Source organism: Chelonoidis abingdonii, chromosome 2, assembly GCF_003597395.2.
Source record: "Chelonoidis abingdonii isolate Lonesome George chromosome 2, CheloAbing_2.0, whole genome shotgun sequence".
Classification (NCBI taxonomy): domain Eukaryota; kingdom Metazoa; phylum Chordata; order Testudines; family Testudinidae; genus Chelonoidis; species Chelonoidis abingdonii.
The window spans coordinates 131,721,242-131,737,911 of NC_133770.1; the positions used below are offsets into that span (position 1 = coordinate 131,721,242).

Below are 16,670 nucleotides of genomic sequence, written 5' to 3' on the forward strand. Positions count from 1 at the left end.
TAAATGAAAGTAACAGCCAAAAGCGGGAATCGTGTGAGTTAATGGGAGACCTTCAACTTCCCCGGATATAGGACTGGAGGACGAGTGCCTTCAAGAATAAATAGGGGTCAGATTGTCTGGATGTGATAGTGGATGGATGCTTCATCAATATTTGAAGTACCTAACGAAGAGGGGATGCCATTTTAGATTTGGCTTTGGTGAGCAGGGTTAGGGGTTGTTATAAATGTGTATGGGTAGGGTTTTGTGGCCTGCCTTGTGCAGGAGGTCAGACTAGATGATCATATTGGTCCCTTCTGACCTATGAGAACTATGCATACAGATTAAGAGTACATTTAACCTACAGTTTTTTACTTCGTATTAATTATCTTTGGTTAACTGAAAATTAACACATTTGTAAAGGCTAGTCTGGACCTCTCCAGAGTTTGTGGTTTACCTTTAGGGGACAATTTAAAGTAAGCTACAAATTTTCATATAAGAATTGGGTCACAGCAATGATCCATCTAGTTTAGTATCCTGTCTGCAAACAGTGGCCAATGTCAGGTGCTTCAGAGGGAATGAACAGACTAGGTAATCATCAATTGACCTTCCCCTGTTGCCAAATTCCCAGCTTCTGGCAACAAAGGCTACAGACACTTCAGAGCAGGGTTTTGCATCCCTGCCCATCCTGGCTAACAGTCATCGACGGACCTATCCTCTATGAACTTATCTAGTTCTTTTTTGAACCCTGTTAGTCTTAGTCTTCACAACATCCCAGGCAAAGAGTTCCACAGGTTGACTGTGCATTGTGTGAAGAAATACTTCCTTTTAAACCCGACCCCCTAGTTCTTGTGTTATGAGGAGTAAATAACACTTATTTACTTTCCCCATACCAGTCATGACTTTATAGACCTCTATCACATCCACCCCTCAGTCATCTCTTTTTCAAGCTGAAAAGTCCAAATCTAATTAATCTTTCCTGATATGGAAGCTGTTCAATAGCCCCAATCATTTTTGTTGTCCTTTTCTGAAGCTTTTCCAATTCCGATATATCTTTTTTGAGATGGGGTGACCACATCTGCACACAGTATTCAAGATGTGGGCGTACCATGGATTTATACAGACGCAATATGATTATGGTTGCAAATTTGTCACGAAGTCATGGATTCTGCTGCAGCCAATGCGACTGGCCCAGGAGCTGCTGCTGCTGGGGCAGTTTAGGGCCATCGCACCCTCCCTCCACCCAGCAGCTGCAGGAGTTTGGGTATGGGAGAGTGCTCAGAACTGGGGCAGGAGGTTGGGGTGTGGGAGAGGATTAGGGCTCCAGGCGGTGCTTACCTCAGGAGGCTCCCCAGAAGCAGCGACATGTCCCTCCTTCAGCTGCTAGGTGGAGGTGAGGCCAGACAGCTCCATGTGCTGCCTCCACCTGCAGGCGCTGACCCACAGCTCCCATTGGCCACAGTTCCTGACCCTAGGAGCCGAGGGACATGACACCCCTTCCAGGGAGCCGCAAGGAGCCAGGTAGGGAGCCTGCCAGACCCGCCAAGCCTCCACCGACCCCAAGCAGCAGTGGTGGTCCTGGGCTGCGCCCCGTGCATTCACCCTCCCACCCACCGCCCCAAACACCCAAGATTTAGTCAGGGGTATATAGTGCAAGTCATGGACAGGTCATGGGCCATGAATTTTTGTTTGCTGCCAAGAATCTTCCCATTACTTGTACTAAAAATACTCATGACTAAAATGTAGCCTTAAATATATTTCCTGTCTTATTATCTATCCCTTTCTTAATGATTCCCAATATTCTCTTAGCTTTTTTGACTGTCGCTGTACATTGAATGCATGTTTTCAGAGAACTATCCACAATGACTCCAAGATCTCTTTCTTGTGTAGTAACAGATAATTTAGACTCCACCATTTTGTATGTATAGTTGGGATTACATTTTCCAATGTGCACTGCTTTGCATGAATTTCATCTGCCATTTTGTTACCCAGTCACCCAGTTTTGTGAGATCCCTTTGTAACTCTAGGTCCGAAGCAGACTGAGAAACTATCTTGAGTAGTTTTGTATTATCTGCAATTTTTGCCACCTCACTATTTACCCTTTTTTCCAGCTCTTTTATGAATATTTTGAACAGCACTGGTCCCAGTACAGATCCCTGGGGGGACACCACTATTTACTCCTCTCCACTCTGAAAACTGACCATTTATTTCAACCCTTTGTTCCCTCCATGGACAAACGTATGGGAAGCGACTAATTAACCTTGACAAACATATCAACTACCTTGAGTTAATTGGTAATCATCTTGAAATATAACCATCAACACCCGGATTGATTCACATATCTTGTGGTGTTGATAGCACTCCAAACAAAACAAAACAATGCTCCTAAATAGCTTTTGCTGAAAATGAAAAAATGAGCCACAGCAGAGAGCTTAAAAAAGGTGACTCAATATTATAAACAGAGAAAGCTACAGAAAAGGAAGGGGGGAATATACATGAATACAGTTAAATTTCGAAGATAAAATATTTTTTGAAGGATGGAGGCAATGGATTCAAAAACTTAAACACACAGGGTTAAAAAAAAATCAGTTCTTATTTTTCAATATACATGAACTGGAGCCTACAGTCATCGCTAATCTCTGTATGCATAACACATGGCCTGTCCTAACAAATAAAGCATCAACACAAATACTACTGGGTTTGTAATTTTCTTATTTTTCCTATAAGACTTCCAGTTCTCACAAGTCTTTAAAGATTACCTTATGGTGAGGATTAACATTAAGCAGCAATGGAGGGATCATACTGACAGCTTCTTGACGACTAATGTTTCCCTAAAAGAAAATGAACATGTGCGGTATCCATTAGATCTTATGCAAATGTGATTTACTTCACAATAAAATATTAATAGTGCTGTATAAATGAATGTCCACTGAAAAAGTCAGTACTACAAAACACCATGCAACTTTCCCTCATCCCCCTCCCAGAACTTCTTCCTTCTTCCCTATCACAAATGCAGAAAGTTTCTCCTTTGCTCTCCTCCTTTAACCACTCCACTTGCTCCAATGACCTCATCCCAACTTCTGATCTCTCTCACACTCACTCCTCTAACTCCTCTTTTCTTTAACTTTCCTCTGACTCCTTCTGACAATATAAACATGTCTCAGTCTCTCCCATCTTAAAAAAATCCACTCTTCACCTTACTTGTCTATTCAACTATTGTGCCATCTCCCTTCTACTACAAAATTTCCAGAACTATATTCTATAGTCCACAATCCCTGTCTGGAGCTCCTTTCCTTCAATTTCATCTTAGACCTTCTCCAACCTGGCCCCTTTCGCTCCACTGAAACACCTCTTGCCAAAATTTCTAATAATCTCTTTTCAGTCAAAACTCAGAACCAGTAATCCATCCTCATCCTCCTTGAAGTTAGCCAATTTTGACACCAGCAATCACACTCGTCTTGAAATCTTGTTCTCCTTTGGCTTCTAATTGCTTCAACATGTCCTTTGGAGAATCCTCCTCATCTCCCATTCCAACTTGCTGGGGGGATTCTACAGGGCTCTGCCCTGAGTCTGCCCTTCTCTTGCCCCTTTTCGCTGGTTAATCTCATCTGCAATCATAAATTCAATTACCATCTCTTTGCCAATGATTCACAGATCTCTCTTTCTCCCCTCCTCCAGACATAAATCCTTCTGTCCAAACTTAAAATCTCAGCATGTCTCTCTGACCTCTCCCTCATGGATGCCTACCAATCAGCTCAAGCACAACATTGATAATGCAGACATCTTAATTTTCCCCCAAAAAACCTTTCTTCAATGCCACCATGTTGCCTGTCACTCAGGCCTATAATCAGGGCATCATCACAGTTTCAGATCTTTCTCTAGGCCCTCGCGTCTAGGCTGTCTAAACCTCACAAATTCTTTCGTATCCATTCTAACAGCTAAATCTCTCAGCCAGGTGCTCATCTCAATTACTACAACATCTTTTTCTCTGGCCTAAATACAGTCTTGCCTGGCTCATATCCATTCACAATAGTGTGCTATTTCATGATTAAGGCTCCTAAGTACTACGGTAACAAATAATAATCATCATTCTGACACTGCACTCATTCATTCTAAATTTCATTACAAATTTAAATATCAAGGTTACACAAAACTGACAAATTTGAGTCAAACAAACAAACCATATTACTTTATCCTGTTCAAACTTTTCTTTTCTTTTCCTTACGATTAGAGATGTATTTGATACTCAAGAGCAAGCAACTACAGAAAGTGGCTCCAGCCAAGAATAAACACATCCAAAAAATCAAATTAATAAACTCACAAAAACAGAAGCCCTAATTATAGACTAAACAATCACTATCATGGATTGTCTACTTAGTGTGCAAAGTACAAAACAGGGTGATTTGTAAACACGCTAACATGCGCCACTAACTGCCCCAGATAGACCCTGCTGGCACACTCTAAAAAGTACCTAGTTCATATTAACTGTCCCATGAAGATCCTGCTAGCATTAACCTGAACTAGGGACCTGTTAAGAGTGCATCAGCACTTCTTACATGGGGCAGTTAAGAGTGGAGCATGTTAGGGCTTTGCAAATTACACCCTCTAGAGCTCTTCATCAGTAATATATAGACAAGCCTTCACTTCCCAATAAAAAGTGTTCCGGTTCTAAAAAGAAAATTCAGCTTTGGACACAATTCATTTATCCGTTTGTTACATTTTATTTAAAAAAAAAAAAAAAAAGCCTTACACATTCCGTCTCGCTAACCAGAAACTGATGGAACTTTTCCAGCTGTGGTGACTTCCGCAAGATTTTTCTGCTCAAGTTAGTGTGCCATGCTAGCTCTTCTGGATACCTGTAAAACAAAGACAGACACCCAGTGTAAACTCACCATAAACTAATGCAACGTCAAAAATCTTTCTAAATGAAAATATACAGCCACTTTTCTTTAGGCAATTTACAAACTGTCTAAATTATTTACATTCAAGTTGTCTGAAGTGTGCAGAACACAGAACAAAATACTTCAGATGGTCAAATCAGAGAAATATTAAACTTTAAGATTCCAGTCTTTAAACAATTCTGCTACAACTCTAACTATGACTCTTTCATTGTAACACTTAGCTGAATCCACACCACAGATACCCAGGCCAAAATCTGTCATGGGACCATCTGATCTCAGTAAGAAAATGTGTAAACTCAACAGAATAGGACATTATCAAATAATATTCCTGCTCCTAGCTATGATGTCAGTACTGAATACACTTTGTGAAGCTATTATTAATCTTTACACTAAAGCAACATCACAGCGAACAATGGATATACCTGTAATTCATAGCAGACTATCAGAAAAAATACTTTGCTTGTGCTGTGGCAGACGGTCAGCACACAGCGAAGTAAAACCACAACAGTATTCCCTCTAATTTTTCACACACGTGTGCAGAATGAATTTTGGTATGTGCAAGAATATGGAGACAAAATTCACGCGGTGGGGGAGCGATTGAGGGGAGGGGTGAGAGGGGGCTCAGCGGTGAGGCAGAGAGTTGGCGTGTGGGGGTGGGCTCTGGAGTGGGGCCAGGAATGAGGAGTTTGGGGTGCAGGCTGCCCCAGGACTACAGCAGGGAGAGAGGAGTCCCCCAGCTTTCTCTCCCTCCAGCAGCACCTGGGGATGCGGGGGTGAGAGGTGCCTCTCCCTGCCGCTGAAGCTTTGGGGCCAGAATCGCAAAATAGGCACATCTTTCCTTTCCATGGTAGGTCCAGGCTGGGGTGCATCTGTCCCGTCCGCAACAAGCCCGAGTTTGGGCTGGGTTGGGCCCAGGGGGAGAAGCGCCACTCCCAATACAGTAGGTCTGAGCCGGGACTGGGTTCGGGTGTCTCTCCTGTGGCTGAGGCAGGTCCGGGGGAGAAGCCACAGCCTGAGCGCCTGCATGGTGGTTAATATGCTGCTTGGCTGCACAGCTTAGAGGGAACTTAGCTCCACAATCAGACAAATTAAGACTGATTCTGAAAAATGAACTGAAAATAGAGATTCTCCCCTCCCTCAGATCTTTTTTTATTCACTTATAATAATCCTAGGTGATCACTCGTTACTTTTCAAATAATTATATGGCGTTTTCCTTTTACTAAAAAAAAATATGATGTAAAAAAAATAAATTCTACAAGAAACTTCATTTTGAGTATTAAAATGTGATGGAGAAATATTTGCCGAAAACAGTACTATTGAGCACCCTAAATCCATTTTGAGTAGCACCGAGAAAGTTATAATATTTATAAAAATTATGTCTGTAATGCTAAAAGGGTGATTAGTTATATACATTAAGATTTGATTAGCCAGTGGGTATCTGGCAAGAAAAAAATATTAGCCAAAACCAGGGTTTAACTTTAAGATCAGTGAATTCCACTACTACTAACATGTATGTTAATTATGCAATAAGTTAGAAAAGGAAGAGAGCAAGCTAAACTCTTGAAACAACATATTCTGTGTTTACAAAGTGTCTTAGTTTTCTTACCACTTTAGTGGTTGTGGCACTTCAATTTTTTGCCCATCAACTACCAGGTCCTGCAACTCCTTGAAATACTTGTTCTTCAAGCACTGCAAAATTTCTTTTGCATGGCTAAAGAAAGAACAAAATGTTTTTGATTAAAAAAAAGTTAATTAATTTAAAGAGTGCAATGCAACAAAACTGTTCTGAGTATAACATTTCAATCTGGGGCTGAGTGCACCAACTTCATAGTGTTCTGAACCCCTCATGGCCCAGAAAATAAGTAACCAATATTGACCCCAAAATTACGTACATTACCAATGAACAAGTAGTACAGATCATATCACTCTGCTTTATCATCAATTTTCTCCCATTTCAGTTGGCTGGTTACAATCTACCATCCAGATTTTCCCCTTCCTACTTTAAGCAGCAAGATCACACTTTTGTTGATGGCCCTGCATACACCATCTGCCCAGCAGCTCCAGCAACAACACAGGGAGGCTGCCGCCAGCTTCACTTTGCTACTCCTGTTGGGTGAAGTGCTATGTGTACTAGTGCAATTAAGTGCTGCTGCTCCTGTTACTGGGGGCACTGGTCAGGGGATGTGCAAACAGGAAAAAGAAGAATGAAGAATTAATTACAGAGGATCATAAACCCTTCTCACCTGGGGCAGCTTTTCCCGACCATTGCCATCTCTATCCTACAGATGAAAGTAGTTACAGATTGCACCGAAGAAAGAAAATACCCCCACGACAACCCCTCCCCGCACCGGTCCGGACTCACCACCTGGCAGGACTAACAGCGGGCGGCGGCTGCCGAACCCCAGGGGCTGACAACGCTTCCCTGCATCGCGCCATCGGCGCCCCTGGCGGGCGCGTTCAGCTCCTCCCACTCTCCGCAGCAGCGGCCTTTCACTGGGCGCTTCCTACGCCCGCGAGCGGCCCCTCCCCGCGGGCCCACGCTCACCTCTTGTAGCCGGTGATGCGCAGGGTGGCGGGGAGCGGCTCCCTCAGCGCCGCCATGAACGGCTCCCACTCGCCCTCGGGCACGATCCGCAGCTCCCGGTAATAGCGCTCAAACAGCGCATTCTCCTTGACGATTTCGGGGTAGCCGCCTTCCCAGCCCTGCAAGAGGCGGCGACGAGCGGGTCAGACAGGACGCGGGACAGCGGCGCAGATCGTCCCCTGGGCGCGGCTCCCGGGTTGCGCAGAAGGCGCTCCGGGGGTGTGTGTGCCAGGGACCCTTCGCGCGCCCCGGACCCGAACAGCCGCTGCGTGCGGTGGACACGGGGGCTCGGCCACGGGGCCTTTGCGGCGTCAATGAATTGGCTACAGATTAGCGCCTCCCCGCGACGCCCCACCTTGCAGCTGCTCACCGCCTGCTCCCGGCCCTGCCCATCCCCGCCGCCTCCCCGCTCGCGACGCTGCTGCTGCCTTTGGCGGTTGCGCTGCCTGCGGCCCATCACGCCCGCACGAAACCGGCTGCTACCCGCACGCCACAGAGCGATTTTCCCGCAGCCGAAAAGCAGCCGTCACCCGATGCTGTCACGTGGCACATGCGGTAGCCTGCGCGGGGTCCTTGCTAGCTGACTGCACTGCATGGAAAGCCCCCAAGGGCTGTCCGCGAATTCGCCTGCAACATAAAGTCAACTTTGCTAATTTTCTCCCTCGTTGCGCCAGCTGCCAGCGGGAAGCGCCGTTATTTTAATGAACCGGGGTTTGCCTGGTGGGGAGGACATCTCTGCGTCACTTGCGGGGATTCTTGTTTCATATTTTTGGACTAGCGCTTATCAGGGCAGCCTACGGGCGTGCTGTCTTTAGGCGCCTTGTGTGCCGCCCACATGAGGAAATAAGGGCAGGGGCGCTGCCCGATATCTCAATTTTGTATTGGCTAATCTAAATGATTGACAGACCGCCTTCTCCAATCAATGTTTGCACAGATCGGGCACCTGACTCCTGCCGTCCTATGTGGATGAAACGCTGCATCTGACCTGCCCAAGGACACGCCCCCAAATAGCGCCTCTCCGCACGTGGAGTCTGTGTGGGCGCGATCACTGCCTACGGCTCTGCGCTGCTGTCCCTACCGCGGCCTGCTGATTGGGCGGCCTGCGACGAGCCACCTTGCTGCCGGTCCCGGTCCTAGTACGGCACCGTGCGCGCGTTTAGCGCTTTGTCACGTAGTTGTCTCGTTGGTGCCGCGTGGCTAAATCCGGCCGTTGCTCCCCGCGCGCGACCCTGCGGAAGCGGCCGGTGGGGGCGGAACGCGCCAGGCCATGGAGGCGGCGGGCGGGTTGTGGCAGTGGCTGTCGGGGCCGGAGGAGCGGCAGCTGCTGGAAAGCCTGTCCTACGGGCTGGTGGGCACTGGGGCGCTCTCCGCGCTGCTGCTGCGCTTCATACGAATGCCGTATGGGCGCTACTCCACGCCCCGCTTCGGTTGCTCTGTGCCCGCTTGCCTGGCCTGGACGCTGCAGGAGCTGCCGGCGCTGCTGGTTCCGCTGGGGCTGAGCCTCTTCAGCGGCGCGGCCCGCGTCTCTGAGTGGCCGAACCGGGTCCTGCTGGCGCTCTTCATCGGGCACTACGCACACAGGTACCAGCGCGACTCCCCGCGGCATGTCCCTCGGGCGGAGCGGGGATGGGAAACCCCAATGTGCAGGGGGCTGCTGGGCCCCGGCTTCTGCCGGGAGTAGGGTGACCAGATGTCCCAATTCTATAGGGACAGTCCTAATTTGGGGGTATTTTTCTTATATAGGCTCCTCTTACACCACCACCCGTGTCCTGTCCTGATTTTTCACGTTTGCTGTTTGGTCACCCTAGCCCGGAGGCTCAGTCTAGCCTGCGAGTTTGTCCAGGTCTGGCCCTGAAACAAAAAAGGGACACGATTTGCCAGGCATTGGTGTGGAAGGTGGTGATGTCATCCCGAAGAACCCCTTGCTCTGATGACTTCACTCTAGGGCAGTGGTTTTCCTTTTTTTTTTCCTGCCAACCCCGTTGAAAAAAATTATTGATGCCCCTGATCCGACAGACCTGGGGAGGAGAGATTTGGGGTATGGGAGGGGCTCAGGGTGTGGAGGTGAGGGTTGTGGGGTGGGACTAGGAATGAGGGATGCAAGGGGTGAGGGAGGAGGTCAGGGCTCTGGGCTGGGGGTACAGGCTCTGGTGTGGGGCCAGGGACGAGGGAGTTGGAGTGCGGGAAGGGGCTCAGGGCTGGGGCAGGGGATTGGGACATGGACTTACCTCAAGTGGTTCCCCGTCAGCGATGCAGCGGGGATGCTAAGACAGGTTTCCTGCTGTCTTGGCACCACAGACCATGTTGCGCCGCAGAAGCAGCCAGCAGCAGATCTGCCTCCTAAGCAGCGGTATGCAGGCGGCTCCGTGCGGCTCTTGTCTGCAGGCACAATCCCCAACCAGCTCCAATTGATGAGGAACTGGTGCTCAGAGCAAGGGCAGCACGCAGAGACCCATGTCATTATTCCACCAACGGGACTTTTAATGGCCATGTCGGCGGTGCTGACGAGAGCTGCTGCGATACAGTGCCTTTCATTCATTTGACAACCATTGCCCTAGGATGACCAAGTGTCCTGATTTTATAGGGACAGGCCCAGTATTCAAGGCTTTTCCTTATATAGGTACTTATTACTCCTCAGCCTTGTTGCAGTTTTTCATATTTGGTATCTGGTCACTACCTCACCCTGGGTATGTCTACGCTATGAAATTAGGTCGATTTAATAGAGAAGTCAATTTTTTTTAGAAATCGATTTGATGCAGTCGATTGTGTGTGTCCCCACTAAGTGCACTAAGTTGGCGGACTGCGTCCACAGTACGGAAGCTAGTGTCAACTTTAGGAGCGTTGTACTCTGGGTAGCTATCCCACAGTTCCTGCAGTCTCTGCTGCCCATTGGAATTCTGGGTTGAGTTCCCAGTGCCTGATGGGGCAAAAACATTGTCATGGGTGGTTCTAGGTACATGTCGTCAGGCCCCCCTCCCTCCATCTCTCTGTGAAAGCAACGGCAAACAATCATTTCTTGCTTTTTTTCCTGGGTTACCCGTGCAGACTGCATACCATGGCAAGCATGGAGCCCACTCAGCTCACTGTCACCGTACGTCTCCTGGGTGCTGCTGGCAGATGTGGTACTGCAGTGCTACACAGCAGCATCTTGCCTTGCCTTGCCTTGCCTTGCCTTGCCGGCAGCAGTTGGTGCGATACAACTGTTAACAGTTGTCGTCTCATGGGTGCTCCTGGCTGACCTTGGTGACATCATTGGTGGCGCCTGGACATAAATAGGATTGACTCCAGGTCATTCTGTTCTTTAAGTTTTGTCTAATGCAGTTTCAGTCCTGCCTGGAATATCATGCGAGCCGGAGGCTTTTACCTCAGGCTGCTCTCCCAGCCGGCAGCACCGTGCAATCGCACCTACCCCTTGCTCCCATGGCTCATGAAGCCTAAACAGTAGTAAGGAGCTGTTCAACTATAGACTGAGCAAGTGCAGAACAGTGGTAGAATGTACCTTTGGACATGTAAAAGCTCACTGGCACTGTTTGCTGACTAGGCTGTTTGCGCTTAAAAGAGCACAGCAAGGCACACTGCACATCACAAAGGCTTTGAAAAACAGTTTCATGACTGGCCAGGCTTTGGTGTGACAGTTGTGTGTGTGTTTCTCCTTGATGAAATCCCGCCCCCTTGTTGATTTTAATTTCCTATAAGCCAACCCTGTAAACCATGTCATCACTTGCCCCCCACCGTGAGAGTAATGGCAGACAAACGTTACGTGCCTTTTTTCCGCGCAGACGCCATACCATCGCAAGCATGATCACCGCTCAGATCATCGCAGCAGTTATGAGCACTGTATACACCACGCTTATTATCCTGCAGTATATGCAGCACTGGAAACTTCAACAGCAGGCTAGGAGGTGATGGCAGCATGGTGAAGAGAGTGATGAGGACATGGACACAGACTTCTCTCAAAGCACAGGCCCTGGCAATTTGGACATCATGGTGGTAATGGGGCAGGTTCATGCCATGGAACGCCAATTCTGGGCCCAGAAAAGAAGCACAGACTGGTGGGACCGCATAGTGTTGCAGGTCTGGGATGATTCCCAGTGGCTGCGAAATTTTCGCATGCGTAAAGGCACTTTCATGGGACTTTGTGACTTGCTTTCCCCTGCCCTGAAGCACAAGAATACGAAGATGAGAGCAGCCCTCACAGTTCACAAGCGGGTGATAATAGCTCTCTGGAAGCTTGTGTGATGAAGTGGGAATGTTCTTGATCTGTTATGTGAATGCTGAGTGGGGAATATTAACCTGGGAAGGTTGCAGAGGAGTTGTGCTGGCACAGCCTGCCTTGGGGAAGAGAGCATACCTGAGCATGTAACCTGAGACCCCAGGAGGGGGGTTGAAGGCCAGGTGACACCTCTGTTGTTACTGCTTGCTGTGCACTTCACAATATCTGTGAGAGTAAGGGGGAGATCCGTATGGCGGGGTGGGAGGTTGAGACAGATCGCCGAGCCGCTGGTTACGCACAGCCGGACACCAGGGCGGTTGGAAGACCACAGCAGGGCGCGCTGCGCATCAGGGAAGCTTTGAAAACCAGTTTCATGACTGGCCAGGCTACAGTGTGAAAATTCTGTTTGCTCCTCCTAGAGGAAAACCCGCCCCCTTGTTTCACTCTGCTTCCCTGTAAGCCAGCTGTCCTCCTCTCCCCCCTTTGATCACCGCTTGCAGAGGCAATAAAGTCATTGTTGTTTAAAATTCATGCATTCTTTATTAATTTGTCACGCAAATGGCGGGATAACTGCAAAGGTAGCCTGGGAGGGATGGAGGAGGACGGAAGCACTGGGTGGGGTGGTGGAGGAGGGAAGGACAAGGCCACACTGCACTTCAAAACTTATTGAATGCCAGCTTTCTGTTGCTTGGGCAGTCCTCTGAAGTGAAATGGTTGGATGCTCAGAGGCCCCCACACCGTGTTCTTGGGCATCTGGATGATGAGGATATGGAACTTGCGGATGAGGGCGGTTGGTTACACAGGGGCTGCAGCGACTATCTGTGCTCCTGCTGCCTTTCCTGCACCTCAACAATATGCCAGAGAATATCCATTTGATCCTCCAGTAGTCTGAGCATTGTTTCCAGCCTCCTCTCATCAAGCCACCTATCATCTTGATCCTGCCACCTGTCCTCGCGTTCATTTTGTGCTTTCCTGCACTCTGACAGTGTCTGCCTCCATGCATTCTTCTGGGCTCTTTCAGTGTGAGAGGACTGTATGAGCGCAGAGAACATGTCATTGCAAGTGCATTTTTTTTTTTTTTTTTTTTTTTTTTTTTTTTTTTTTTTTTGCCTTCTAATCTTCGCTAGCCTCTGGGATGGAGATGATTGGGGAGTGTTGAAACATTTGCAGCTATGGGAGGAAAAAAGGGAGAGTAGTATTTAAAAACACATTTTAAAAAACAGTGGGTAGACTCTTTCATCGTGAATCAAGCTGTTAACATTACATAGCACGTGTGCTTTCTTTACAAGGTCACATTTTGCCTCATATTGAGGGCCTGCCGGTTTGGTGTGAGAGATCACACATGCAGGGCCAGCAGGCAACAGAATTTGGCTTGCAGGCAGCCACGGTAAGCCACAGTCGCCTTTAACCTTCATAACATGTGGTAATGGTTTCAAACAGCAGCGCTCTCATTTCCCATACCATATAAAATGGGTTGGCCATATAAAAGGAGAGGCTGCGGTTTTCGGTTTAACTTGCAGCACAAACCCAACTAACCCCCTACCCCACCCCCACATCAAATTCTCTGGGATGATAGCTTCACCCCTCGCCTCACCACGTGGCTAATAGCAGGGATGATTTCTGTTCAGCCACAGGCAAACATCCCAGCAGGAACGACCACCTCTGAATGTCCCCTAAATAAAAGTTCCCCATTTCAACCAGGTGATCCTGAACAATATCACTCCCCTGAGGATAATGCAGAGAGACAAAGAATGGATGTTGCTTGAATGTCAGCAAACACCGGGACCATATGCTGCCATGCTTTGTTATGCAATGATTCCAGACTACGTGCTACTGTCCTGGCATGGTACAGGCAAGTCTCAGGCGGGGGTTCCATTCCACAGTTATCGTGTAAAGCGAAAACCACGTATAGTCAAAATTATATCCCCAAGCCCTTTAAATCCCGTCCACAGCTCCTGTAATAATTTCTGTAATAAGCCCAGGCTCTAGATCAGGGCAGGGCAGAGAGCAAGCAGTTCAGGGCTCACACTCTCAGGCAGGGGCTGAGCAGAGAGTTCTGTAATAAGCCCAGGCCCTTGGTCAGGGCGGGGCAGCAAACAAACAGTTCAAGAGCAAAACCCAGGCTCCTGGTCCTGAGTGTCGGGGCGCGGGGGAGACTGCTACCTGCAAGTTGGGTGGCAGGGGGGATGCAGGCCCATGCACTCCACTGCATCCCAGCCCGGGGGCCTGACAGCGAGTTTTGCAAGGGAAGGACAAGGCCACACTGCACTTCAAATCTTATTGAATGCCAGCTTTCTATTGCTTGGGCAGTCGTCTGGGGTGAAATGGTTGTATGCCCAGAGGCCCCCACACTGTGTTCTTGGGTGTCTGAGTGAGGAGGATATGGAACTTGGGGAGGAGGGCGTTTGGTTACACAGGGGCTGCAGCGATGGTCTGTGCTCCTGCTGCAGGTGAAGGAGGAGCAAATACAGCATCTGTGGGGTAAGTGACTGTAGAGTGTGTTTGTGTATGGGGGTTATTTACTGTGTGCTGAGCTTGTGTTTGTTATCCGTTTGGTTGGTTGTTTGAAGGACCATCTGCTGTGGCTGGCAGTTGGAGACTGTGAGCTTCAAAGAAGGTTTGGAAGCTAGAAGCCTCTGGTAATTGGCTGAGCCTTAATCAGTGGGTGGGGCATTCACTCAGGCCAGGGCTTTATAAAGCTGCACACAAGCGACCAGGGAGCTTTGCGACCAGGGGCTGCTAACAGGGAGTTTCGCAAGGGAATTGGGAAAGGGAGCGGGGGTCCCTTGTCGGTTCTATCTGTGCCACTTTAGTCCCCTTAAAACCTACAAACTAAACTACATTTCAAAACCTCTTTCTTTAAACCACCCTTCAATTAACTAGGGGACAATGCAGTTAGAAGCCCAGCAGCAGAATGGGGGCTATCAAGTTTGTTGCACTGAGTGTAGCATGTATGATTACCTGCCCTGTGGGCAGGTGGCGATGTGTGCAGTCGGTGCAAGGAGCTCTTGGCCCTCAGAGACCACGTACAGACTTTGGAAGCCAAGGTAGCGGAACTGGAGGAGCTAAGAGAGGCAGAGAAGTATGTTGATGAGGCTTTCCGGGACACTATAGAATTGTCCCACCTCTGGTCAGACAGCCCCTGCGCTGTTGAGGAGGAAGAAAGACCCAGGGAAGCAGAGCAGTCAATAGGAGCAGAGGGAAACCTTCCCATAGTTGGGACCCTCCTTCCAGATAGTGCTGGGGTTGCCTCTCACACTGTGGTTACCTCTCTGGGGGAGGGAACTCCAGTTTCTAGGAAAAGGCAGGTGTTACTAATGGGAGATTCGATCATTAGAAAGTAATAGCTGGGTTTGTGATGACCGGGAGAACCGTATAGTGACTTGCCTGCCTGGTGCAAAGGTTGCGGATCTCTCGAGGCATCTAGACAGACTTATGTGTAATGCTGGGGAGGAGCCGGTGGTTGTGGTACATATAGGTACCAGTGACATAGGGACGGGTAGGAGAGATGTCCTGGAAGCCAAATTTAGGCTGCTAGGGAAGAGACTGAAATCCAGGACCTCTATGGTGGCTTTCTCAGAAATGCTTCCAGTTCCACATGCCAGGCCATAGGCAGGCAGAGCTCAGAGTCTCAATGTCGGGCAGAACGATGTGGAGAAGGAGGGTTTAAAGAGGATACTGATACATAGCATCATGGAAACTGGAGCGAACTGAGAGCATCAAGGGACACAATCATTCATGGGTAACAAATACATCGAGAAGGACAAGCAGGTTTTCATGAGGGAGGAGTGGCAACTATAGTGAAAGAAAGTAGATTTCGAAATGAAATAAAATCTTAACATCACCTGTTCCATTAGAATCTCTATGGAAGAATAGTCATGCTCTATGATATAAATATATCATTAAGGATCTATTTCGACAGCTGACGCAGACAATAATAGGCTGATTGATTGAAATGCTAGAGGGAAAATTTAAAGAGAGGCTATCAAAATTAAGAACCATAACAGTGAGGATTTAATTATCCCAATTGCTGGGAACATTTCACTTCAGGACGAAATGCAGAGAAAAATTTCTTGACACTTTAAAATGACTGCTTATGGAGCAGGCTGTATGGGAACCCCGAAGGGAGAAGGCAACTCTAATTTAATCCTGAGTGGAGCGCAGGAGCTGTCCCAAGAGTAAGTATCCTAGCAGGACTGTGGAAATAGGTGACATAATACATAGTAGCATTCAAATCCCTGTTGTGGAAGAACATCTCAAGATTCAACATCACTGTGGATTTAATTGTCAAAAGGGAGAACTATGCAAATGAGGGATTAGGTTAAACAGAAAGTTTAAAAGGTACAGTGACTAAGTGAAATCCGCAAGCGATGGTGTTTTAAGTACACCATAATAGAGCTCAACTTCAAATGTCTACCCAAGATTAAGAAACACAAGTAATTAAATCTAAAAAGCCACACCGTGGCTAAAACATGTAAAAGAAGCATATCAGAGACATAATAAGACTTCCTAAAAAGTGGAAGTCAAATCCTAGTGAGGCAAATAAAGACACAAACACTGCCAACTTAAGTGCAGGAGTAGAATAAGTGAAAGTCTCAGAGAGTTGAAGAAAGGCAAGCAGCCAAAAAACTTCCAAAGTAATAACAAAAATGTGTTTAAGTCACATCAAAAGCAGGAAGCCTGCTAACAACTAGTTGGGGCTCCCTTGACTCGAATACAAGAAGGACGCGCTTAAAGACATAAAGTCATTGCAAAGAGAAATAAATATAATTCGTTGCTTCAGTCTTCACAGCTGAGGATGTTACGGAGAGATTCCGCAATGGCCTGAGCAGCTTTTGTAGTGACAGAATCGGAGAATGTCACGAATTGAGAGTGCGAGGGAGGTTTGGAATTAATTGTAAAAGTCTCAACGTCTTACGAGCGAGAGGCCAGAGTCATTCACGCAAGAGTTCGAAAGAACGAAATGTAATGTGGAACTATAACTAAGGTTTGTAAC

The 16,670-nt window shown here is 47.8% G+C and overlaps 2 protein-coding genes across 3 annotated transcripts in view; one reads left to right on the forward strand and one right to left on the reverse strand.

Annotated features, from left to right (window-relative positions):
* Nucleotides 1-8,006, reverse strand: part of NSUN2 (NOP2/Sun RNA methyltransferase 2) — a 49,465-nt gene extending 41,459 nt beyond the window's left edge. Inside the window, exons 1-5 of one of the 2 annotated variants that reach the window (XM_032795092.2) lie at nt 7,832-8,006; nt 7,423-7,580; nt 6,484-6,588; nt 4,727-4,832; nt 2,736-2,807 (exon numbers count right to left, since the gene is read on the reverse strand). In XM_032795092.2, the coding sequence (XP_032650983.1) occupies nt 2,736-2,807; nt 4,727-4,832; nt 6,484-6,588; nt 7,423-7,580; nt 7,832-7,918 (528 nt within the window). In that variant the 5' untranslated portion in view covers nt 7,919-8,006. The remainder of the gene's footprint in view (nt 1-2,735; nt 2,808-4,726; nt 4,833-6,483; nt 6,589-7,422; nt 7,581-7,831) is intronic. The other variant, XM_032795110.2, reaches the window with a different exon arrangement.
* A 481-nt stretch (nt 8,007-8,487) lies between these two features.
* Nucleotides 8,488-16,670, forward strand: part of SRD5A1 (steroid 5 alpha-reductase 1) — a 40,854-nt gene continuing 32,671 nt past the window's right edge. The window contains exon 1 of the mRNA XM_032795122.2: nt 8,488-9,042. Within this exon, the coding sequence (XP_032651013.1) occupies nt 8,729-9,042 (314 nt within the window). The 5' untranslated portion in view covers nt 8,488-8,728. The remainder of the gene's footprint in view (nt 9,043-16,670) is intronic.